This window comes from Hydractinia symbiolongicarpus, chromosome 5 (genome assembly GCF_029227915.1).
Source record: "Hydractinia symbiolongicarpus strain clone_291-10 chromosome 5, HSymV2.1, whole genome shotgun sequence".
Classification (NCBI taxonomy): Eukaryota; Metazoa; Cnidaria; class Hydrozoa; order Anthoathecata; family Hydractiniidae; genus Hydractinia; species Hydractinia symbiolongicarpus.
In genome coordinates this window covers 7,322,530-7,349,121 of record NC_079879.1, presented here as the reverse complement: position 1 = coordinate 7,349,121, position 26,592 = coordinate 7,322,530, and the positions used below count along the sequence as shown (strand labels likewise).

General features: G+C 34.7%; 2 protein-coding genes across 2 annotated transcripts; one reads left to right on the top strand and one right to left on the bottom strand.

The window, feature by feature from the left end:
• Positions 1-168: 168 nt before the first annotated feature.
• LOC130644483 (uncharacterized) lies at positions 169-12,893 on the top strand. The gene is made up of 11 exons (XM_057450117.1): positions 169-309; positions 1,548-1,647; positions 2,069-2,165; positions 2,244-2,517; positions 3,191-3,659; positions 3,823-3,856; positions 5,406-5,485; positions 5,670-5,727; positions 6,115-6,177; positions 7,441-9,086; positions 10,022-12,893. The coding sequence occupies exons 1-10, from the start codon at positions 222-224 to the stop codon at positions 7,558-7,560; spliced, it is 1,383 nt and encodes a 460-aa protein (XP_057306100.1). The 5' UTR covers positions 169-221; the 3' UTR covers positions 7,561-9,086; positions 10,022-12,893.
• A 6,404-nt stretch (positions 12,894-19,297) lies between these two features.
• Positions 19,298-20,509, bottom strand: LOC130644494 (uncharacterized). Its single transcript, XM_057450129.1, has 7 exons — positions 20,324-20,509; positions 20,176-20,244; positions 19,943-20,002; positions 19,780-19,830; positions 19,597-19,662; positions 19,404-19,516; positions 19,298-19,311 (listed from the first exon to the last, which is right to left on the bottom strand). The coding sequence occupies exons 1-6, from the start codon at positions 20,466-20,468 to the stop codon at positions 19,452-19,454; spliced, it is 456 nt and encodes a 151-aa protein (XP_057306112.1). The 5' UTR covers positions 20,469-20,509; the 3' UTR covers positions 19,298-19,311; positions 19,404-19,451.
• Positions 20,510-26,592: the final 6,083 nt, after the last annotated feature.

Sequence of the window (26,592 nt, the reverse complement as noted above, 5' to 3'; positions counted from 1 at the left end):
ACATTATATATTAAAGTTATAGTAGATTTAGGCGTTCTTTGCACATTGTTTTATTCAGATCATATCATTTAATAATTTTTAAGTAGAAACGGTGCTAAAAAATACTGAAAGTCCTTGAATCTTTTTTCACTCTGCGATGGAGATATAAGGTTGTAATATATAGTTTCCATATTTGTTTTAGATGTAAAAAATAATGAGAGCAAGACGGAAGCAAGAATGACATGGCATTGGAAGCGTTATTAAAATCAGTCGCTGCTTCGGATTTACTTGACACTAATCCAAGTTACAGTGGTTGGTTGAAAAAAAAAGGTAAATTTCGATGGATTGATACTTGATATGACAAACGGCCAATTTAGCGTCTGTCGTATTTACGTCGAGGTTTTTATGAGTAGACTTTTTGTATTTCTTGTTATTGTTGACAAACTTTTGATATTTTTAAACTTTTACTAAAAATTAAAACTCTTTCATATTGTGAGATCTTTTTTATTAGTCGTACGCCCGTGGAAAAACAACGGGAATTATGACAAACGGCCAATTTAGCGTCTGTCGTATTTACGTCGAGGTTTTTATGAGTAGACTTTTTGTATTTCTTGTTATTGTTGACAAACTTTTGATATTTTTAAACTTTTACTAAAAATTAAAACTCTTTCATATTGTGAGATCTTTTTTATTAGTCGTACGCCCGTGGAAAAACAACGGGAATTCCCCCCTTAGCTACTAGTTGCTACCATCTGCTCACTGACAGACAGACAGCGAGCATTAGGTAGTCGGCAGCCGGTGAATAAATTCATGGGTTTGACATTTCTTTACATTTTGCATTTCGTGTTTTTGTAGCATGCCTTTTGCGCACAAAACAGACAGACTGAATACAGCTATTATTATAGAGGCTAGTTGATTAATCCACGGGATCGCCCGTCCTTTATTTATCGCATTTCTTGTGTCTCGCTTCTTGCGGTACTATTTTACGCAGAGACAGTCAGACGAAGGCTATTATTATAGAGGATAGTCGGTGGCCCGTGGAAAAATCCACAGGTTCGCCCGTTCTTTAAATTTACCCGTCGCAACAAATTAGATAAAAATATATTGCATTTGACATTCGTATTTTCGTAGCACGTTTTTCTAACTCAGCGGAGGGTCCGCGCAGAGACAGACAAAATACGGCTATTATTAAAGAGACTAGTCGATGGCCCGTGGATAAATTCACTTGTTCGCCCGTCCTTTATATAACGCATTTCGTGTGCCTCGCTACTTGCGGTACAATTTTGCGCAGAGACAGACAAAATACGGCTATTATTGAAGCGATTGTTTTGTACACCAAGTTAAGGTAGCCTTATTATGAGATCTAACGAATTTCTGGGATTTTTTTGAATTTCTTTAATTATTTTTAAGGAACCACACTTTTCGGGAATTTTTTGTAGTTGATTTAGAATTTCAGTAAGTAAATTTTGCTGTGGATTCACCGAACATTTCCGCGTTTATTTTATTGCATTTCTCATGTTTACGTTGCGTTTTTCTCCCTCTGCTATAATGAATGTTTCCATATTTAGGGTTACATCGATACTGCATCATTCATGGTAGTAATTTTTTCTACTACGAAGACAATAAAAGTAAAAGGCCATGCGGAGGTTTCAGTTTGAATGGTTATAGGTATTTTAAACACCAACTTTTATAATTATGCCAAATATTTCCCTAATTATAAAGCAGAGTCATAATTATGCTTTTTAAAACAATTGATCTTAGGCTTAGGTTATCATAATTATATCTTTGAATAGTTATGATTTGTTTAATTACAAAAAAATCCTGTTAAAACTGTCTGTAACATTACAATGTCGCGTAATTTTATAGAAGATGAATTTATTTTCAAATTTATTGATCATTTGGCGGAAGGCTTGATCACATATAATACTTACTGTCTATGCAATTACATTAGAATTTAGAACAATTTTTTTAAAAGTTTAAAACTACGCACCACAGAGATTTAACATCACTTTCCACCTCAAAATTCGTTTGATAAGATTTGAGGTTAAGTGCATTGTAAAAACGGAGCATGACACGCAATTTTGTTTAGAGCGTCCGAGGGTCGAGATGAATCAGTGATTATTAGACACGGCCAATCCAACACACGCGTGTATATATTTGAAGCTGGATCTTCCAGAGAGCAAAAGGTACTTTTTGTGAAGAAAATCTTATTTGCTATTTCTATTTTTAAGCGTTTCCAAATTTTTCCTTTTATTTGGAATCAGGAATGGATCAGGAAAATAAACGCTGCTGTAATGGCCAACTTAATCCCGCTAAAATCAGTCTCAAGCGAGGAACCGGTGTATGACGAGCCTGAATACGACTATACAAAGCTTTCACCTGACGATGTTCGGTTTGTCGGAGCGCAAGAGGATGGCTACGTAAGTATAGCATCTGAGAAAATGACAGGCGCGTTTACCGGTCCTGTGAGTGCGAAAGGGAGACCTCCGAGAACACAACAAAGATATTCTTCCAAGCCTGGTCACACGGTTCAGGATGGTAATGTGTTTTTTTGGATATTATCTTTTTTATATCATGCACTTTGTCGACTAATCTTGCCGTTTTAAAATATATATATATAAATCACGAAAAGGTAGCTGTGCAAGATAAATATTTTAATTAACTGAATTTTTTAAGAACCTTTTTCCTCTATATTAATGGTTGTCATTCCAGGGCAAAAAATTGATCGAGTGCGCCGAAAATATTGTGGCTATTGCGCGCAAAAGAAGTAAAAATGTTTTTTTCTGTGGAGCTTAACCCTTCCGCTAAAATTTTTTATCTGTTTTTGATATAAAATATGCTAGATTTTCTGTAAAAGGGTCTTGCGCAGAAATTAATATGAATTTCATTTAATATTTCTTAAAATTATTTTTCTTCCTGTTGTCCTGGAACACTTGCATAAAGATCTCTTGGTTTTTTCTAAACCTGAATCCTCCATTCAGGTTTAGGGAAAATCAAATTTTTAAAGCAATTTTTTGAAACGACCAATGTTTGGATGTATACTTTGGCATATAATAAATGTATCTATCAACTGTCTTGTGATTGTCACATATGGCTTAATGAAAACTTTAACGCAGGTTACGAAAGAAGGGAAAAGTGATATATTTTCTGACGTAGGAAAAACAATAATGACTCACTAGATTCACTGTATTTAATTGTGTCTTATTTGTAGATGAACAGGATATCTATAGTAATATTCCAGACGATACTGAGCTGGTTAAAAGAGTAATTGCGCCCACTCCTCCGCCCTATGATGGAGACATGGACGCGCGATACGTTTTTGCTCGTCAAGATATGGGCGGATATATTACTTTAAAGCAGCCTGATGAAGATAAGGATGGTATCTACGACGACATAAACTCGTCGCGGGATGACGAGCAGACTTTTTATGAGGATATGCATGCGGATCAAGCTAAACATTACGAAGATATGAACGCGGGTTTGGTGTATGAAGATATGACTGCATCCCCAAGCCAAGGGGAACAGTACTTGTGTCTTACTGACAATACGTCTGCGCCAGTGTATGACGCACCGACGGGTCATTATGTTAGCCCCAAGCCTCAAACGTTTGCCAATGAACTGGAGAAAAAGTTATCACTTACTAGGAGGGCGCTGCCAGTACCGCCTCTACCGCCCTCTAGGTATGCTATGTGTATAATTAGTTGCATGGAATTGGAAGTTTTAGTAATTGGTGAAGTGTGTTTTTAATTGTTCTTTATCCTGAAATAATCAGGATTTTTTTGACTTCAGAAGATATTCGGGTTTTTTCGCCAGGATACAGTGCATTTTTAAATATTTTTTTAGATCTGGAAGTTTAAAATCGAAAGAAGAAATTGTGGTGAGAAATCTTTTTTCTGTTGAAATACATAAAGTTAATTTGAACTGCCGGTTAAACTCGAACCTCCTATACAACTCAAACCTTTAATATAACTCAGTCTTCAATGCAACTCGAACCTCCAATCTACCTCAAAGATTTAACTGTATATAATACTAAATTTGTTGGCTGTTCAGATATTTTATTATACTAGTCAGGGGGGGGGGGCACGTCGAAACTAACTTTCCCACAATTGTAGTTAAAATATAAACACAGTCTTTCTTTACCCTCTAATTGAAACAACAATCGGCCAACATTTATTTTGCTGAAAACTTTCCGCGAAAGTTCAAAAATTAATCGAGACACTGGGCTGAGCGCTTAGTACAGTTAAAACGTGTCGCATGTGTGTATAAGCGTAATAGCCCTTTTCAGAAAAAACATCGCAACTTATATAGAAAACAGACCGTCGTTATCCCGTCCAGTAATTTTATTATGAGGACTAAGTTTAAAAATAAATTTTAAAAATTGTCAGTGTAAATAAAAACATCCTACAGGCTGTGGTTACAAAATTGATTGCGGTTACAAAAATTAACCCTCAAGTATCAGGTTAATGGAGACTGTTTTTTCATTGAATCAGTTAACTTTTGCTAAAGTTTTATTATAGTAAAAGGTGTCGCTATTAAGCTGCATTTAGCATCAGAAAGATTTCACCGTATTGTTTGGCTTCTTCACTTTTTAACCAGAGGTAGCTAACAGCTAGCTAGATAGCCCCAGTTACAGCTTTGTAAAAATCACAAATAGAAATAATGCTGGCTAAGATCAAAAGTTATCGTACCAAACTGAATAATAAAGCTAGCTAACTAGGTGGTCCTTCAAAATCTATACGTTTGTAGCCAAAATCATAAAATTGGTGAGTTTAACATTTTTATGTGGCTAAACGTGACAATATATTTATCGTAACACGTAAACACGTTTTTCTTGCAGACAGACAGAATACAGCTATTATTATGGAGAAGAATTATTAATCATGAATTGTGATAATGTCCTCTAAAATTTTTATCACAAACAGGCCAACCTTTTTTTATATAAACAAGATGCAATATTGTGTAAAAGCTTCTTTTCATTAAGATGATCTTGGTCGCAGCGTTTATTTTCTGAGCATGCGCATTAGAATTGTTTTATGGCCACGACATCTGTATTTTAGTGAAAGTTGAGTTCTAAGAACTTTTAAGCGTTTGAAGACAATCTTTTGATAATCGATTAAAATCAGAAAACACTGGTAATTTTTAATGTAAAAGTAATTGAGCATACTTCGAGTTGATGTTTAAAGACTGGGAGTTGAGACCGTGCACGATTGAATTGAAAGCAATTTAAAAGTTGACGATGTAGAGCTACATCAATTTTTAACATTTACGATGGTGTTTAAGTATGTTTAGTGAAAATGTCTTACACCACTTCAAGAAAATTAACAAGATATTGTTTGTGACTTCAGATTGTCATTCCATTCCTCACCCTATTAACCTGTATTTTTAGGTCGTGATCACTTAAGATTCTATTTTAATTTTCATCATAGGATGTAAATACACTCTCAGATGATGAACTCCTACCGCCTTCTGTTTATAAACGAGAATTAAGTAGAGATGATTGTCCAAGGTGAAACTTTCTTTTTACAGTTCTTGTATGAAACTTACGTAGATGATGATCGTGTGTTGAAATAACTGCGCAAAGGAAGATTTAAATTTAAAACTGAAGTCCTATGGTGCATACTGTCTATTGAAAAATAATTTTTGTTGTTTATATTGAATGTACCTGGAAAATCTTTTTCTTGTCTATTCAGTGTGTTTAAGAATAATGAAAAGATTGGCACATACTTGATACGTCGTGCAAGAAACGGGGTAAAAATTGTTTTTGTTTGTTTGTTTTTTCTTTCTGTTGTATATCTTATTATTGATATCTTTAATCATGGACAAAATTATTAAAACAAAGACAGTTTTTTCTTCATTTTTCGATCACTGACAAAAGGGTGAAATAGGCACTACTATGCAGTTGGCAGGCTGCGCAGTTTCAATTTTGCGCACACGTAGGCCTGATAAAGAGCGTGTGAAATTCGCTGGCGGCATTCTTTCGCGCGCCCTTACAAAGAAATAATCCACGGCACGGAACACGAAGGTCGGGAAATTCGGGAAAAATAGTCTTGCTGGCGTGTTAAGAGTATGGATTTAAGCAAATAACCTAAGATTCAAAGTCTTTCTGTCAACATTTATAATTATTTTGATGTTTAGAAGGATGTGCTGGCTGTGCTGGATACGACAGAAGTTAGACATTATATAGTTTTTGATAAAAACGTAAGTTGGTTGTAATATTTATTTATTTATTTATTTATTTATTTTAATTTTTTGTGATTACGATACGTTTAAAGCATATTCTTATACTGGGATATTACAGACCACGTGCAGATCCGGGTAAACGCAAACAACCTCGCCAAAAAAGTGTATAAAAAGCTGACGTTAGACACGACATATTTTGCTATTCGGATAGGCAATAATATTGATGGAAAATTTCTCGAAATTTCAATTTTCGTTAGGTCAGTCTGTAAACACGTCCCCGCGGGCGAGATAGTAAAAAGAAAAAAAAAGTAAAAATAGTTACCAAGATGAGATTCGAACACACGACTACTCCCGTGTCGGTGCTCAGAGAGGCAAAAATTTCCATTCTTGTAAGACACATTTGCGTTTTAATACAAGCTCACGAGCTTGTAATAATATCTATATTATTTAATGACAATGACTAAACAGATAACTGGTATATTTTTAAACTTCTTCCTTCGACTTAAAAAGAATCACTTTGAGGTTATGGGTAAAAAGTCAGATATTTTGATGTAAAAATGTCATAAAATTGTACTGATCAAATTTTCTAACTTCTCTTTTTTGTGTGTTTATTGGCTTGTGCCAGTTTCGCATTTTTTGCAGTTTTGAAAAAAAGCCATATTTATTTTTTTTAACTCAAATTTTTGTTATCAAAGTGAACGCTACTTTTATGATGGGTTTTCACGGCAATTTGTAGACAACGTCTTTGCAAATAGCCCCGTTCTGTTTCGCAAGATTCCTATTCTTCGACTGGCGAGAGAAGTTATGGCAGAGGAAACTAAAGAATTTTACCAAAAGCGTTTGATACATCAATTACTTAGTCTTCACGAAATGTCAGTAATGATGTAGTAAATAGGTGGCTTGCTGTTAGAATGATGCAGGACTGTCAAATGGTTAGATTCTGTAAACAGTCACACCAATGACTGTTTTCTTGTTGTCTTTAAAGCTTTGGTGTAATTCCTCTGATCTGAATTCTTGAGACTATCTGTCCAATACAAAGTTGAACGTATGGCTGAGATCTCCCTCCGTAAAAAAATTTCCCATGTGGAGTTTTTTAAGTTTTCACCGTACACGTATTGCGGTGATAAATTGTAGCTATATCCCTAACAAGAGTAACAGAAATTTGTCCGTCGTTATCGTTATTGGTTGTTAAACTTACTCAGAATATCATGATCAAATGTTAAAGCAATAACGAAGCAGAGTGTTTAAAAAGTACACATTGTTAATTGATTGTTTTTTTAGGGTATGCATTTCCTTCGCGAAGACGAGCCGAAATTTAAATATCTGGCAGATCTAATAAGATATTACTACAAACAGAGTTTACCCACGTGTAAAACGAAGCTCTCACAGCCGTTCAGATAACTAATTTTAAAACGAAAACAAGAAGACATTTTCTCGCTGCAATGAAATAGATTCAACAGATAATTACTTGTGTATAATTGTAAGTATTTCAGTTCAGTGCTTATGTTTTCTGATGACAGCATTTCATGAAAATCGCGTAAATTATTCAGGTGGACGTCAGGTACGTAGCGAAGAGGGACAAATAATTTCTGACGTCATGTTCATTTCATTTATAGTTTTTAGCAAATATTTTTATTAAGAGTTTTCTTATTTTTTTCATAACTATTTTTATATATCAATTTTCTGCTCTTTCTTATTTATAATCTTAAGTATATGACATCTAACTCTTTTAAATATCTTTTCTAAATACATTTTTACCATATAATTTTTCAAGCAATGGAACGGAATAGAATCCTTGCAATTGTATGGTCTTAAACCTGGTTTCCATCAGCGGCATAAGTACCAGTATAAGAAAATGTGAAATTTACTTACTGGTGGAAACTAGGCATTAATATAGAGTTCTTGAAATGCACTTCGACAATAAATAATTTCTTTCTGTAAAGTAACCTTCTGCAAAAGTAAACATGTTTTTAGTGAGGATTTATTAGATGACCATATTTTATTCTAAAAATAATTATGACAAGCACTTTTAACATTTAAAAAATGTTCATGACTTTTTTTCTGCCTTTTTAGTGTTCCATTACATTTAGTTAATAATTGTTGTAATTATTTGTTTTAGTTTATTTTTTTTATGTTACAAATATTTTTCTGCACGAATAGTTACAAATGAATTTTTTTAATTATTTTTTTATTATTTTAATAAATACGAAAGAGAATATCATAAACTGTAAAATGTTTTGCCATATAAAAAATAGTTGAATTGGTGGGTTCGTATAAGAACCATACTTTTTTCACCTGAGCCTCAATTCTTAGAGGTAATTTTTTTTAGCCTGGTGGGATTCTTGAAAGATTTTAATGTAGTTGATATAAAAATTTACTGTGGTGATATAGATCTGCGTACAACATGCATATGACCTTTTTATAAAACATTATCGAAAAACACATTTTAAATTTTTTAATAAAATGTCTTATTCGTAATTCACACCTTAAGGGTGTGAATAGTTGAACGTTATGGTCGTTATCTGTTTTAGTCAGGGTGTGTCTGACAGAACTTAAAAGCCTTGTAATCAAAATAAACAAACTCGAAAACTTTCTCTAGAAAATCAACTTGAAAATCTTGTTTGAACTTTGCTTTCGTATGTTGACACTTTACGAAAGGGTATTCCCAATAAAAGTGAATCTCTTGATGCACTTTATAATTGTATTATTTTATCTCCTTCACAGATGCCAGGAAACTGTACGGATATTGAATTGATATTTTCCTATCAACGGTAGAGTGCAATATTGAGATGTTTTATTTTCGTCTTTTACAAGAATATAGTATGTCGTAAAAAAAAAGCAGGAAGAGGTTTGCATGAACACTAGTTTGATTTACTTAGCATTACGTTACTTTGTTTTTGTCATATTTGCTGTGTATATTCTTCAAGGTATGTTATATTAATTATTATCAATAATTATTTTAACGCGAAAAATCCAAAATGTGCTTTAGAAAGCTCGACACAAATCGAAAAGTTCACTGACAATTCAACGTTAAATCATTTGACGTTCACAATTCTCATACTGTAAAATATCATTTTTTTTGGAGAATAGAGGGTGTTTGGAACTAATTCGTCACCTCAGTGCCGTAACCGCCGGGGGGGGGGGGGAGGGGGCGGAACCCCACCCAATAATTTTCCTACTAAAAAAAAAAGAAAGACAGAGAGAGAGAGAAAAAAAGAGACAGAATTAGTGTCATTTCTCCAAAAGTTACAAATCCAAATGCGATGTAAATTTTCTAAAAAGTGCCAGCACCTTCATTTTTTATATTATTGTAGTCGTGTGTATAAATATCTCCTTCTACCTTTTGGTTTCTGATGAAAACTTTTATCTAAATTTTGATGCCAATTAAACAAAGCAGCTTTTTTAAATTACTAAAATATCGAAACATTCATCGTGATTTTTAACATTCAACCATGAGATCGTTGACGTCTGAAAAGGCATTTTCTGCCAATCTAGAGATGTAAAATTTGAAAATTTCCTACTCTGCGCCCACCATTGGGGGCAGCTCGGGTAGCCACTATATAAAGCAAAATTTATACATGCAAGTTTTTTTATATAGCCCCTCCCCCCAAATATTAAAATTGTGGTTAAAGCACTGCGCCTGTAGACAGAATCGTATATTTAAGTGCTTGTGATGTCAGATATTGCATTTTTTTTTTATTATTATGATTTTCATCCTTACGGTAGGTAAAGAGTTGCTATAAACAGCAAATTAACATTGGGCCGATCTACACATTGTTACTCATTCCTAGTATAATCTCTGGTACATCTTACGTTAAGTTAGACAATTTGTATAAATCTGTCTCTTATTAATATTAAATAGTGTATTAATAAAAACATGAATTTTGAATCTCTGCATGGATTTATTAACAACGATAACAAACTGAGAAGAAGAGTTAAACGCGAGTTAAAATGGAATGATGAAAAAATTGAAATTACCCTAAATGCTTATAAGGAGTTCTTAGAACTTAAACTTGCTTTGGAAGACTGGGACGGAAGTATTTTGACACCTTCGATTGAAATCAAAGAAGTGTGGCAACTTCATGTGCTCGATTCTTTGCATTACATCGATCAATGTCGATCTTTGTTTGGTAATGTTATTCATTTTAACCCAGATGAAGACGATTATAGGAAACGAAAGGAAAAAGTCGCCACAACCAAGCTGGCCTATCAAGCTCGCTTCGCAAAACCAAATAACTGGCTATTCGAACAGAATATGGAAAGAGAAAATCTTGCTGAACGAAATACATTTCGCTTATTTGTAGAATCTCTGACAGGGAAAATGATAACAATAGATGGTCTAGATGCTGACAGTACAGTACTGCAGTTAAAGCTTAAAATAACGCATATCGCAGGAATTCCGATAGACCAGCAACGCTTAGTATATAAAGATGTGCAGTTGGAAAATGGGCTGACACTCTGGAACTACAATATTAAAAACAGATCGACTGTACATCTGATTTTAAAACTGGTTGGTTGCTAGAAGAGTTCATTTAAATAGAGTTTTTTTAAAGAGAGTGTTCGAAGATAATTCTTTCTTTTTCTGTTGCGAGAAATTTTTGTTGATGAGAACTTCATCATGAAGGTTGAATCCAGAGTTTTAGATTCACCATTTTCTGTCTAGCAGTTTTTTAAGTGATGATACTGCACCAAGCTTCCACGGACATGTACTATCTTGTCAACCCTTTTTCTTGAAATTCTTGGGTGTATTAAAAAACGAGGCTATTGTGGTTCTTTCGGTTTCAGCATCTTGCGTAATATCCTCCTCCGGGAAAACGATATCTTGACTAAAATGCCAGAACTTTTCCTGGTTCTTTTTTAAGAAAAAAGGTGCATTTCATTTTATTTGGGGCAATCTTCCAGGGGGAAATTTACTGAGAGAGGTTTCCCCGGATGGCAATTAACCTAGTACCGTCGCTAAGTTTTACTTGTTTTGATTGGTGTATTACAGACGTAGCACTGATATTATTTTAGTCAATTACTTAATATAGGGATTTGATATTTGAGACAGGTTTTTTTGTGTTCGTTTTGTTCATTTTTGTATGTTTTTGTTTTTTAATCACAAGATGTGACCACTAATGTCCACATACATGAAACTCAAGTTTGTAGGATGGAGAGCTGAAGTTATTAAATGTTATCACGGTATGTATGACTTTCGCAGTATGTGAAAAAAATGTTTAGTTAATTTATATTTATTTGTCAATTTGGCGCTCCTCCCATCATTTTCTTAAAATTTGCTTTAAGTGACTAAAAATTTTTAGTTCTAAGCTCTTAAAACATTTTTGTCGCCCATATAAACACGGCTCAAAACACATCATAGGGCTCAAAATGATGCCTCACCGATTTTTTTTTTATCACAGAAGAGATATATACAAAGCATGCAACATAAACTTGTTATTAGCTACTTAGCAGCCTTAGATTTGAATATTACACAAGTATGCAGATGTTTAGTCATTTATATAGAATTTAGATATAAAAAAGTGAGACGCATCACCCTAGGTTATATCCTATGCCCAATACTGATGAGAATAATAATAATAATGATACTTTAAGATTGCTATTTAGTATTTGATACATCGTTATTACCCCTCGTTCTTAAGAAAGCATGCAAGACACTTTTTGCAGCAAATCCTGAAATAATCAGGAAACCCAGTCCACTATGTTTTTGCTTGGTTTCTTATAAGAAATATGTATGCGTTTTTGTGTAAATATTTTACAGCAAGAAAAGTCTTGTATCATCTGAACAATATGGTACCGAATAGAACTATAACTTCTCTTGTCCCCAGGGCTCTTTTACAGAACTTTGTAGCTACAATAAATAAAATAGAAGTGTTGATATCACACTATAAACTAAAATTAAAAAAGGAAAAAAATAAAAAAAATCAGGGTATCAGAGTATCATGATTTAGGATCTCGAGTCTTGCTGAGTATCAGGTCGAGGGTATCACCTAGGGTATCGGTCTTCCTTTTATTTAAGAGTTCATAGAAACCACGATTAACAAGTGCCGTGGCACCTATTTGAATTACTAACGTAATTCCATTTTGAAAAATTCTGTTAAAAATTCTTTCATTTTACGAGCATAAACTTTTATAAACTTTCTTCTAGTGTCAGAATATGTAGCAAAATAAAATAACATGGATAACGATAAATTAGATGCTTTCGTTGGCCGTGAACTTCAAACTCGAATTAAAAAGAAATTAAACCTCCGCGAGGAAGAGTTTGTTAAAGCTATTAATGCATACAAACAGTTTATTGCATTAAAAGTCTTATTAAAAGACTGGCAGGCAACTTTGCTCTCTCCATCTTTGCTTGTTGATCAAATTTGGCACTCCCACGTTGTAGATACTAAAGTTTATGCTGATGCGTGCGTCAACTTATGTGGAAATGTTATTCATCATGATCCTGACGGGTGCGAGGATAGTGAAAGTAGAGAACAAAGAATTCAAAGACTTAAAAATATTTATGAGAAGCACTTTGGCGTTAAACCTATTGGTAAATATTGGTATTTTGATAATGATCAGTTTCTGAATGATTTTATCTCCAGATGATGTTGCTGTTGGATATACGGTGGAATTTTATATATAAAAAGTACTGGAACCAAAGTTGTCGAACATAAATACTAGAAATGCATATTAATTTGTTCTTTTGTTATCTGTCTGTATTATGTTTTTAACAGGCTTGATGCTCATATTGCTTTAGGTAGTAATTTCTTGTGAAAGTTTAAGTGAAATGATGTGATATGCTTTAGAAAGACGTATTTTTGAAACTTCAATTTTGTTGATAATGCAGTGAACATTGGACTAATTCTGAGGGTGTATCATTATACTTAAAAAAAGTTAAATTGACGTCGTAGATGTAGTGTGGTATACGTGAGGGAAAGAGAACTCACTTTTTTGTGTTGTTACACATGGACACTTATATTTGATTCTTTTTTACATTTAACCACACTTACATACTATTTCCAGACTTCTCAAATAATTACTAATCAACTGCGCCTATCGCAAAAGTTAATTCTCGCGTAAAATCTTAAAGAGAGGCTATTCACGAATATTATATTCCCTGATTTCGTGATTTTTTTTACCTCGCAAAAGTTTTAGAAATTCTCGTGGAAAGGAAATTTTGCGATCCAGAGAAAGCGTGAATTTTTTTAGATAATTTCAAAGTTAGAATTTCCTTTTAAATCTAGAATATCGTGGAATTTGTTTTTCCAGCTTGAAAGAGAAACCTGACATTTCGCGGAATTTAATTTTGCGAATTTTCCAAAATTGCTACAATAATTTCTAACCATAAATTATTCAGATTAAATTTGGAAAATTTTCGACATATTTCAGTCGTTTCTTACAAATTTCTTCAATGGAACAAACACAGTTATCTCTAAACTTCTGCACAAACCCACGCGAAAGCCACCTTCCACTATAAGCCACGCAGAACCACATTTGCTGCTGTAACGTCGTCACAGTACATAACAGACCGAATGGAACTGTCACCGAAAAATAGTGTTTTCTCATCCAGAAGCGGATCATAATTTCCAATGTTGCTTAGATAAAGAAGATCGCCTAATCAGCACTGGCCGTCTGTCATAAGAAGACTGGAAAGCGTCGGCTTGTTTTGACGTTTCATGTTGCGGTTGACGTCTTTCATGTGACTTATGACGTCATGTCTTTCTCTTGCTTGAAATACTTTCATTGTTTGATCCCAAGTTGTTACGAATAAACCACACGTCATTGGGGATTCAATCAGCGCTGGCACAAATTTACACAAATCTATTGGGAATAGGACTTTTGTAGCTAGATATCGAAACGAAGGGTAGTCTTTCCTTGTTGTTTCGACAGAGTATGTTGGCAAGACCAGGAGAATGCTATGTATCGAGACCTCGGACGATTTGCTGAAGTGCACTAAAGATTTCAAAAGATCTTTGTTGATAACAAGTGGTACAAATTCGAAGGACTTGTCAGCAAATTTAATTTTGCGAGCGGCGTTAGATTTGGTGGAGTTTTCGCGCTTTCATTTTGCAGCTTTTGCTTTCGTAATATTGACGTGAATTGATTTGCTATGAAATCAAAACCGCTTTCTGCGTCAATGATGGCGTGACAAAATATAAATATGAGTATATATTCATGACCACTACGTGAAGTACAAGCATCAAGCCATTTAACTCTCCAGAGGGGAAATGTAAACCCGCTCTTTACTTCCTCTTCAGCAACACTTACATGGGAATATTGTTCAATTAAACGTAATGACAGAACGCAATTACGCAACAACACATAAAAAATAGAGGAACACCAGAAAATGCTGCCGATTTATTATAATAAGATATAAAAGTAAAGGAAGATTTAAAAGTACTGAAAGTATATCATGTATAAAACTAGCTAAATTTTTATATTCTATATATTTCTCCTTTTAAAATCAAATTCCATAAATTCTTAATTTAAAAAGATATTCGTTATAATATGAAAATTTGTTTTGAATATTACGTATTATTATTCAGTTTATGACAAGGTTTTCTCATTTTCTTGCATTGGAAATTTGTGTGACCATGTAGCTTATATTGTAGAATCAGATCGTGCGTACAAACCGATAGGTTTCCTTTTTATCTTAAGGCTGAACTCCCCGGGATAAAATATTTCGATTCGATTTCAATTAAGTGACTGGTTGAAATTTTCAAACGTAGAGTTGATTTCCACTTTCTAAACAGCGGAAAGTTTCGCCAGCCAATCAGAATTTTCGATTATTTCGCTCAACATGGAATATTGTGTCGTTCAGAAGCAAATTTTTGCGGCATGCGAATTTTTGCGGTTTTTGCCACAGTTTGCGAAACTAAACCCTCTCTGGAAATTTGAAAAAATCCGCTGTCCACGAAATTAAATTCCTGCAAATATTTTTCAAGAAATATTTGACAGCGGAAAAAGAGGGTTTATATAGACTGCCAGAAATGAATTTTATGTGTAATTGAATACTCTTAAAAATTATTTAACGCTTAAGATCAAAACATTCGCGAAATTAAATTTGCGCGAAAATATTTTTGCAAAATTGCAAAAATTTGTTTCGGAGTTAAATTTAGAATGATTTACTTGTAAAAATAATAGGCTTTTGTACCTGGTCCAACAGGGTAATTCTGTTGTCAACACTCAAAAACTAATAATTTACCTACCGCTACACTAGACTGGTATCCTTTCGTGCTTCACTAGTCTTGGTAGTAAAAACAGGGACATTTTAAAGTTCTACCGGCTTAAAAACCGTTGAACAAAAAGATTTTCCCTTTAAAATGAAGTGTTTTTTACAACCTTTTCTAACTAAAATTTGTCCCACTATCTCGAACTCCGCTACCGCGCACTTATTTTTAGTCCCTAGCGATGAAGTCCTGTTGTTATCTCACACTTTGTAGAAAATGCCACCCATAGAAACAAGCCCATCATGAATATTTTTATTTGCGCTGGAATGCTATTTCAGTTTTCCAATTTTTAAATATTTTCAATCTGCCATACTTTATGTTATTTGTATTAATTGATTAATTTACCATGTCATGCTTTAGCTATCTTTTGACATCGTTATTTTTCCCGACTCGTACTGCAATTTGTCCCAAAAATTAGAATTTTTCTTAGTGTTATCTTGTTTTCTTAAAGATCGTGCTATCTCAAAATTTTTGTCCGCTCCATTGACAGTTAGCGAAAGCGGGACTCAACTGTATGTTTTCTATAAGACATATACAATATATTTAGACTTACATAGTTAATTCGATAGTATGGTAGATGCTTCAACATCAACACAATTTACGGGAGAATGCAGATACCTCTCCATTGAAGAAACTTTTCGCGAGTTTGGAAACCAGTGAGATATTCCCTGTTAATTTTTCTATCCCGCCTGACCGAGATCTCGGTACAAACAGGCGAGATCTCGGAAACGCGGGCTGGCTCGGTTATCATATAAACACATTTTTATTTTTTCATGTGTTTCTTAATAGCAGCGAGATCCCGCTCAGCCGAGCCAGTCCGGTCAACCGAGTCAGCCCGCCTCCATATAAACAGCCCCTTAGTTTCGCTGAACTGAATCAAATTCTAACTAAAAGTTCTGAGGCATATGAGAAAAGTGAGACCCGATACCCTATGTGATACCCGAGACCCGAGACCCGAGACCCGATACCCTGACACCGATACCCGAGACCCGAGACCCGAGACCCAATACCCTGATACCGATACCCGAGACCCGATACCCTGATTTTTTTTTATTATTTTTTTAATTTCTTATTTGAATATGAACGATAATAAAAACACATTTTGATATGTATATATTTCTTCATTATACGGAAATATTTGTTGCACGTAATATGCGAATATGTTGCTGGCTCAACAATGGTTTTATATCACCAGGAACTACAATGAAACTAGCATCAAAAAAATTATTTTGTCTGATCAAACATGAATAATTAAAGTGATAATAGACGTTTTTAAATTCATTAGAGAATGTTTGTTTTTTCGTTGTAGGGTCGAAATAACTCCTTTTAGTTTTCGAAACCACGATTAAATTTTCTATATTGTCTGATGGAATATTTGACTGAAATTTTCCTCCACAACCATAGCAAGTTGATACATTTTTGTGGGTGTAGTTGAGTAGGAACAAGACATAACCATTATCTGTTGGTACAGGTGGTGCTGGTTTATTAACTGTTGCTGTAGGTGGATAGGTTGCGTTGATGGTGTTCTCGTTTGTGCAGAAGCTTGTGGATTGATTAAATTTGTGATTGGAACCTTTTTAACGTTAGCTGGCTCTTTTCTTCTCTGAGTTGCCTTCGTTTTCTTTTTGCCCGCGTTTTTCTCTTTGGAAAAGTCTACTAGGCTTCTGACATTAGTTGTCTTTTTTTCGCATTGCTTTAAAAAAGGTTCGACCACATTCAACTTGAATGCTATGCAGACAGTATGCGCACATATTCCGAAACCTTTAAACCGATAGCAAATTTCACAGCAAGTTAAAATGTTTTTTTTCTTGTTTATTCTAACTGTGAATGGTTGTTTTTCGTTTTTAGCATTTTTAACATAATATGTATCGCCAAATCCTTTGATGACATCTTCATCGTTACCAGCTAACAATCTGGCATCTTTCATTATTTCTTCAACTATCGACTCTGGAATCCAATTTAACGTTTTCACAATCTCGACGTCTTTTCCATGTGAATTTTGAGTTTGAGAAGAAGTAATTTTCTTTTTCTGAATTATATCAGATTTTCTTGGTGTATCTTGCTTTTCAGCATCGGGCAAGAATGTATTGAACTTATCGATTTCAGCTTTCCTTTGGGTCGGGATCATGTTGTAAAATTTGCTCTCAATTATAAAGAACTGCTGGTATCCCTTTGCCAGTTTCCAATCCCCTATGGAGACACAGGAAAAATAATTAAACTTAAGTCCCAGACGAAAATGTTTGGCGAATTTTCGTCGAATATAGAAAAAAAACACAAGTTAAGAGTTCTTTGAATCAGAGTAAGCATATAATTTCATCTTAGTATTACGATTGCAATAAAGTTTTTAGAAATAAAATATCAAATAGCCCACCTTTCCCAATTAAAGCAAGTTTGACTTTCTCTTCTTGCTTCTTTACCTCATCTTGCATCAATTTCACTGTTTGTTTCAACGTTAGTTTTCCACTTTCTTTGCTCCGTTTTATCATTGAGTTGATTGACTCATTCGCATTTTGTGTATATGGTTCTGGTGGATTACCAAGGCCACACTTGATTCTAACACTCGACAGCATTTTTTCTTTCATTGAATTTTTTTTGAAATTTTCAAAATATTCTATGAATTTTGGCCCATTTGGTTTAACTTTCCATTTTTCTGATATCTTTTCATACATTTCTTCAAACTCCTCTTCTGTTTCACAGTCCACTAAACCCTTTATTTTTGTTTCACCACTGATCTTGCCAAATAAATCCCACAAAATTTCGTTTTTTTCCATACCAAATTTTTTTGCTTGTTTGACTATATTGTCTTTGACATGTATGGAGCATAACAGATGATCGGCTTTTTGGAAGGTTGTTGTAAATGCTCGATGGATGTTTGTTTCTTCATCGGTTCCAAACGATTTCAAATTGACAGCATTAGGCTTAAATCTGACGATATTACTCGGAAGTGTGTAATATGAATCAAAGGTTTTGTGAGAATGTATAATGGTAGGTCCAATCATAACTGGATGTTCTTCAATGTTACTTTTTACAAGTAACAGATGCTTGTAAGTGGTGATTGTTACGTGATAATCACAAATATTGAAAGTAGCATCCACATCTAAAATACTTGGCGGTTCACTGTTAATGCAAAAACGCTCAAGGTCATTTAACTGAGTATCAGTGGCCATAAACAGTGTTTGCTCAGGTGCAGTTCTTATATCTCTCAAAAAAGCGTTACTTGTGCCAAGTTGACCCTGGCATAAGTCCAGCAACTCAACTAGTTCATTTTTACTGTGTAGACCATCAGTTTTTTTACTGAAATCGTATGATTGTCTATAGTTATTAGGTATTTCAGCCACAGTTCGTGCATTTTTAAACCCACCAATGTTATCACTGACTTTATGGAAAGTATTTTTACCCTTTTTGTTAATATTGCTACGTGTTTCTAGCAATTGTTTTCTTGTTGAGTGCAATGTTTTGCGGTTATTTTTTCCTTCTTTTTTCATATCTATTGCATGTTCGTGGCTATCAAAGTAGTATTTTATGTACACGAACAGGTTCATTCCACCATTTCCTTCGGTTACAGTGATGATGACTTTATGAAAATCACCAGTTTGTCCATGTGAATAAACAAATCTCGTGACTTTGTACTCGTGCGACTTGAACTGATCTGCAGATCTCAATTCACCATCAATATCAGTGACATAGTAAAATTTCTTTGTAGCCTTCCTCTTCATGTCAGGAATGAGATCGACTTTCACATCCCTCCAATCTCCAAGCTTAGTTGTGTCGACAACAAATTCAACATTATGTTGAACATAAACGGGTGTTGCAGAAGCAATATTTCCGGTAGGAAAGTCCTGACGAATGATCATATCTGCTATCCATTTTGTTTCGCATGACCCAGAGCTTCCAGATTTAAGAATTGGTAGCGTCAAGTCGTTATTGTAATACGATATACCTATAACATAATTTTTTTTATTATTGGCTATCCTGTTGAAAAGGTTCATTAAGCCATCAGGTGCACCAAAGAGAGGTCGTCTGATTTCTTACCGTCTGGTATGATATCCACATCACTTTCATTACCATCACTCTCATCCATCATATGAAACTATCGGAAGCTGTTTCATCACAGATACTTTCTTCTTCATTTAAACCCGCGTTATCTAATTCGAATAATTAATGACACGTAAAAATCATTGAACAGACACACCAAAATATGGTTAAAAATGTTAAACCTCCTAACCTGTTGGAAAGTTGCATTCGAATGGATTCTTCGATAAAATGTTATCTTCACTATCACTACTTGTATCTATAATATTATGTAATTATCATCAATTATAACGTTGAACTCTACTAGCTCCATACCCAAGGATCCAGAATATCAAGTTTGTCTTCAAGTTTGAAAAATGGAAATAAAATTATTTACCTATTATTACAACTTTTCTTTGCGTATCATGTTTGTTATCTACCCGCTGCTCTAAACCATAAAAAAGTGAAAAATGATAAATTTTTTACTTTATGAATGATAATATTTTACCGTTTTACCAACGTTGTTTCACCATGAAAAGCTATCGAAAAAATTAACTTACTTCTTTTCCCCACTTTTCCAACCCGGATCCATTCTCTATCATCACTTTCTCTTTTAATGCCTAGAGAAATTATGCTGAATCATCACTTAGACACATAAATAATATAAGCTTTCTGCACGTTAGAAATAAAAAAGTAAGTGAAAAATGCACTCGGTAGAAAAAGAAAAAATATTTTGTGTAGATTATTCAATCAAAATGCGAGAAAAACTAAAGTATATGATAAATAGACATACCGGACATTGCGTCTGAAATTTCATCGTCAGAATCAAGATTAATGAAATCCACACAGATGCCATGGGTGCCTAATAAAAAAAATAATATTCAAATTAAAACTTGTCTGTATTAAACTAAGAATTATACACGGAAATAAATGATGCTCACCCAATGTCAAAATATCATAGTGTTCGCCAACTTTCAACACGTCTACTTCGTTATACGATGTTGTTCTGTTGGGCGCAATATTGTTGAGATCGTACAACACGTATTCTTTTTCTTGTTGTAAAAATATTTTTATAGTTAAATGCATGCTATTGCTAATAGCGTGTAAGATTAAATCAACTATACTCTGATTATAATTTCTCATCTTTACGTATTCATCAAATTCTTCGATAATATCAGTGTCATCGGCAGTAAACACTCCGTAATAATCTAAATTGCTTAAGAGTTCATATCTTGTCATTTCAATGAGACCATCCAACGAAGGTATCGCGCTAAATTCTTTTTGCTTCATAGCACCCAACACTGCATATAGTGCACAAAAACCATCTCCTTTTACTTTCTGAATTCTCGCTTCCATCAAGTTCACTTTTTTCAAAATGTAACTGTTGGGTGAGATTACATAGCCTCTGTTACTCGAAAAACAATTTATATTTAAAAAGAACATACCTTGATTCCATTGTAGTTGTAATTGAATGTAAAATATAATAAAAACGCGTTTTAAAATTACTATTACTTCACTAAACACACGAACTTCACTCTTTGCTTTTTCCTTTCCCATTCAATCCATCGAACAGACACTTTCACATGCTTAATCTGGACTTCCTCATTAATTATTCATTCGATCGAACGTACGTCTTGCTTCGAATAAACTTAACATATCATCTCTGATATGTTAGGTTGAAAAAACAAGAAAATAATGAGAAAAAATTAGATTTTTGTTGAAATAAAACATCGCCGAAAAAAATTAATAAAAAAAAATAATCAGGGTATCGGGTCTCGGGTATCGGTGTCAGGGTATTGGGTCTCGGGTCTCGGGTATCGGTATCAGGGTCTCGGGTCTCGGGTATCACATAGGGTATCGGGTCTCACTTTTCTCATATGCCAAAGTTCTGAACCGCAAAGTTTAATCCACAAATCTCTACTTTACTAATTCTTTTTAGAACTTCTGTTATATTTAATTTGCCATTCATGTTCGTTTTGGACACAATTTATATGTTTTTAGACTTAAATAATTGATTCTAAAATATGGTAAATCCTTCAGTATCGACGCAATATACAGGAGAGCGGAGATATCTCTCCCTTCCAGAAACTTATGGAGAGCTTGGAAGTAACTGCTCTCCTTCTTTAAACAGTTTCATCAATGTGACAATTTTTAATTCAAACCAACCAGTAACACAAGACATAGTTAAAGAAAGTTTACCTTATCAGTCGTCATGATTTACTGAAATCTAAAGTAAAAGTCGATGAAAACCAGGACTTATTCTTCGAGACAATTAAAGAATCACCCGAATCGTTGTTTCCGCTTCGATTTGAAAGAATAAACGAAATAAATGACTGGGTTCCTTATATAAACGAAGAACTTGAAAATTGTTTTAATGGGTTAGTGTGAAAAGCTGTATGGTTGGAAGTAGCGTCTAAAGACGAACAACATAAATACGTTCTGGTTTTCACATGCAGTCATGCAGTTATAGATGGTAGGGGTGGTTTTGACATCATTGCGAATCAATTCACTGCCATCTGTAATGCACATTTAAACCATTCGCAAATTGATTTGTTGCCATGCCCTATACCTTGTGTTAAATCAATGGAAGATATCTTTATGAACATGACTCTGCCAGTTTCCCAGCAACCTGTAAACTGGTTCATAAAATCTGCAGTTGACTTTGGATTATCTTACATACATCTGATGTATGTCTGGAAGACAATAACCGTCATGATTTTTATCCATTTACTGTGGATGAAGAACTGAGGAAAAGTTTTATAAGTTGTTGTAAGGAAACAAACGTCACCGTTTATAGTGCTCTTCTTGTGCTGACAAGTTGTATTCTTGAAACTACCGGAGCGTCGTATCCTGAATATAGGAAGAAAATCAGGGAACTTTCATATCCCATTGATCTACGCAAATTTGTCAACAAACTACGCAGTTCCCCTATGTATTGATGAACATATGTTTCCTTTGGGAATCAAACGTTACAACCATTTGATGTTGGTAACAGAAGAAAAATTCTGGACGTAGGAAAAAAGGTGAACGAAAATGTGAATAAAACAAAACAAATCTACTATTGCACCTTGGATATGGTCCTGACTAAATGCCTTTGTGAAAAACGCCACCTTAACATATGAAGAGAAACTTGGTTGTCTCCTAACGGGAGCCCTTTATTGCCTTTAGTAACATTGGGAACTGCGACGTTGTCTTGGCAACAGACAACCAATCACCGTTGTGCGTTAAGGGGAATTACCTTACTATGGCTATTCCTGGTGGATTTTATATTGGCACATCAACTGTGTGAGACGCAAAATGTGTTTTTGCATCGCCTACTCCGGAAAGTGGATTTCTAAAGAATTTGTCACCGATTTTAGGCACAAATTTTGTGAGAGCAGTTGAGAAGATTTGTGATAAATCTAATTAAACTAAATCAAATAAAACGTTTTAATTGGCTAATTTACGATCCTCGCTAAAATGAAAATGTGGAATACACTACCTAAAAAAGGTTTCGTGCATCTGATGAAAGTCTTGCTTTTTAGGTTATCCCGTAACCCACACTGCCTCCTTTTGTACATACGATACTCCGAATCCTCTACCGTGAATCAAAGAGGCGGATGAAGTGATTATAAGTATTTTCTTTAATTATATTGTATCATAATATAATATTTTTTTAAATTTTGTTTTTCCTGCGCTTTCTTTGTCAGTTTCACATTTTCTAATTTTTGCAGTTTAAAATAGCCATATTTGTTTTAATTGAATTTCCGCGCCCGAAGGCGTAGGAAATTCTTTAAAACCGTCGTTTTTTTCTTTCGGAGCATTTTTTGAGAAAAAATCGACCCTGGGATTTCACGTTGGTCCGTCACAGATGTACACTTCGTACCCAAGCTCCTTAACTACTGGGAAGTCTAGTATTGACGCTTCTGGCCAAAATTGGTATTTGATTTCGACAAAATTTGGCACAGTTAACAAAAAAAGTATGCTGAACATAATGGTGACATCAAAATTTTGATTTTTTGTCAACTAATGCCGTTTAAGACCATAAACGTTTCAATCGCAAGACTTTCAACCATGAATGATAGGCTGTATTTTTTGTTAGCAATTTCTTTTAAAATGTGAGTTTATTATGACACGTTTCGTTTTGTTTGCGTTTGTTGTAAGATATAATGTCACTGGTGTGCTTTATCTTCATGAGTTCATGCACCAAACCCCTTCGAATGTTTGGCACAATAACACAACGAATTAGCAGGTTTTCATCAAATATTTTGGTAGTGCGCGGAAATTCTTAGAGCCCCCAGGGCTTCTTGTTTTCTTTCACATCGTCGCTTCCATTCATTTAATCTTTCGCTATAGCGCGAAAATGCAGCCCAATGAAAACGAGCTTTTATGGAGCACGTCGTCTCATACAACCCGCTCTTTCTTGTTCCGTTGCGAAATAAAACGTTAGGCTTTTTTTTTTGGCGGGAAGAGAAATAGTTTTTTTAAAACTGTAGTATTTGCAATTTTGTAATGTGTTTGTAAAGGGGTTCATAGTGCTGAAATATTCCTTCAAAACACGCATTTTTTATTGATTTGATCAACCATGTTACTGCATTAAAACCCAAACACAGTTTACTTTTGATGCTACAGCCAACGTGCGGCACTAGCATCCTCGTCCCCAGGGTTTGTTGCCTAAGGGCTGCTGGCGCTTACTTGACGGCTAAACAAGATTTTTTTTGCCTCCCGCCTTGATGTCAAAAAGGCAAATAACCCTTGGGATGAGGTTGGTGGCACTAGGTGTATCAATAGTTCGCTAGCCTGAGGAGACCCAGCTTGGCTAGCCTGATAGGTAGGAGACCCAGCATATTTTTTCTTTTCCACTAGGAAATTGGAATATTTAAGGAATATTTAATCACGCTGGGTTCAGAATACTGCCGCGTTTTTTTAATGGTTAATTCTATTGTTCTTTGCTCACGTCGTTAACACCGGAACATCCTTTGTTTTACCCCAACAAATATAATTAATTCTTGTTTTATTTAAGAGGGTACGATGTGACCACGCCGACTTTGCTTTTATTGGGTTGATTCAGGGTTTGGTAAAGGTTGATTTGAAATTTAGGGATTCGCTGACATTTGTTTGAATCTAAGCTTTCGTTTGAGAGAAACTGAATTTGATATTCTCGAAGAAAGTAAGTTAACTAGGCTACTAATCTGATTATAGGAAAGATATTGACAAAAAACCCGTTTCTTCAATAAACGAGAGAGTCACAATTATGAAGAGAAAGATGAGTTTAAATCGTTTAAACAGTTACTTCTGTTATATTCCGTCTTCCTTCATGTAGTGAATAAAACAGTTCTTTCTAGACTAGTAGTATTCGTAAAGTGTGGGCACGGTATCTTCCGTTGTGTGCAGGTAATGGTTGAAAGGCCGACCTAATCAACGCAAACAAATCCATCGCTTCTACTTATTGGCGATGTCTCACTGAACTGAATTTTTTAAGGAATTCAGTGCTAACCAAATGTATAGAATGTCTATTGTTTGTTTAACTAATACGATATTAAAGAGAGCAAGTTTATATCGTAGTCCGTTTAGCCACGGAGCACCAGTCCACGGTGTTTTTTTAGGTCGATGTGACCGCAATTTCTGACTTTTATTTGTGTGGAATAAAAAAAAAATGTTTCACAAAACAGAACAGAAATACCCTATTCGTACTAACCTTTGCACGTTTTAATTTTTGCGCATTCGCACAAAAGAGTTCGTTATTGTATTGTGATATTCAGCTTGGAAATTATTGCTATACGCTAAAATTAATACGCGAAAAATACATTCACATTGCTATACGCGAAAATTAATACGCGGAAAATACATTCACATTGCCATACGCTAAAATTAATACGCGGGGAAAAAGTTTTTCTGCTGTGCCAGAATTAATCCGAATAAGTTATTGTTAAATTTTCAACTTGAAAACAAATGATTCAAATTTACAACCGATGAAATGACACCGTTTATCTGGTGTTGTGAAATTTATTTCATAAATGGATATTTTGTTTTATAGTTAAAGATACGTACAAATCTTTCAATGTATTTATTTTAAGATTTTTAGCTATCAATACACTGTAGTTTATCTTTCGGCTTAACCATAGCCAAGTATACTTTGCACTCATTTCGAGAATACGATAGCTAGGTCAAGCGGACCAGCATTATGGTATTAAACAGGAAGATCCAGAAGCGTAGTCATTGTTAAAGTCCCTAAAATTTCTTTTAAAGATATCTCAAATAATGTAACCATAATTTATAAATTCTTGTTTTGCAGAAGTATCGCTGGTACGACCTGAGAAGATTTAGCTAGCTGCCTGAAGTAGAAAGTTTTCATTCGTATTCCTAGCAGCATTATCCTGCTTCTTGCTGTTTTCTATCGCCGACATTGGTCACACACACCTACACTAAATTCGTATGGTTGATTCTAAGAGTGATTTTATTCTGTCCGTCCGTCTGTCTGTCACGCAAAATGGTAGCTTAGCTGCGCAGGTAGCGAGACGCACGCAATGCGGTATAAGAAGGACGGGCGAACCCGTGGATTTTTCCACGGGCTAACGACTAGTTATTTCAATTGTCGCAATAGCTAGCTAGCTAATCAAAATTCTCGGTTATATACTAACTGTAAATTGAATTAAAGGTAGTAAACAAAATGTATCTAATTTCTTATATCGGTTCTTTACTGTCCGAGACGAGGTTGGGTAGTTTTGTGAATATTATTTATACATTCTTATAAACTTTTCGATTGGTCACTCTGTACTGTCCTTAGACCTGCTTAAGATAAACTGCAAAGAGATCTGGATACGAGCTCAAAGTCATCCTCGTCCCCAGGGTCTCTTGGCCTTTAAGCTGTTTTTACGGAGCGACCGCTATCAAAAAGACAAATGTCCTGGCGCCGTAGATTAGTGGTTATAGCTCTCGTACTCTGTGCGGGAGACCGGGGTTCGATTCCTCTTGACGGCGATTCAACATGGGCGAGTGAATGTTACCATAGCCCCGGGTTAACCCAAGCCATGTGAGGGAAATTGGGAAAATGGCACACTGTGTGGGCCGTTGGATGTTGCCGGGAGTTGTCTAGTAGAGCGCGGGCTTTAGTTGGGTCTGCGTAGCTCAAAATGAGCATTAAATACTCTAGGACTCTCCATCTACGCCATGGCCCCTCCTGGAAATAATAGACAGGGTATACCCCTCGATATTTGTGAGGCTAGCCATG

Coding starts and splice junctions, on each gene's coding strand:
- LOC130644483 (XM_057450117.1), top strand. CDS start 222: ATGGCATTGGAAGCGTTATTAAAATCAGTCGCTGCTTCGGATTTACTT. Junction 5,486..5,669: donor AGTAGAGATGATTGTCCAAG/GTGAAACTTTCT, acceptor TTGTCTATTCAG/TGTGTTTAAGAATAATGAAA. Junction 6,178..7,440: donor ATATAGTTTTTGATAAAAAC/GTAAGTTGGTTG, acceptor TTGTTTTTTTAG/GGTATGCATTTCCTTCGCGA.
- LOC130644494 (XM_057450129.1), bottom strand. CDS start 20,468: ATGCATTTAACTATAAAAATATTTTTACAACAAGAAAAAGAATACGTG. Junction 20,003..20,175: donor AATTTCAGACGCAATGTCCG/GTATGTCTATTT, acceptor TAATTTCTCTAG/GCATTAAAAGAGAAAGTGAT. Junction 19,663..19,779: donor AAGAAAAGTTGTAATAATAG/GTAAATAATTTT, acceptor ATAATATTATAG/ATACAAGTAGTGATAGTGAA.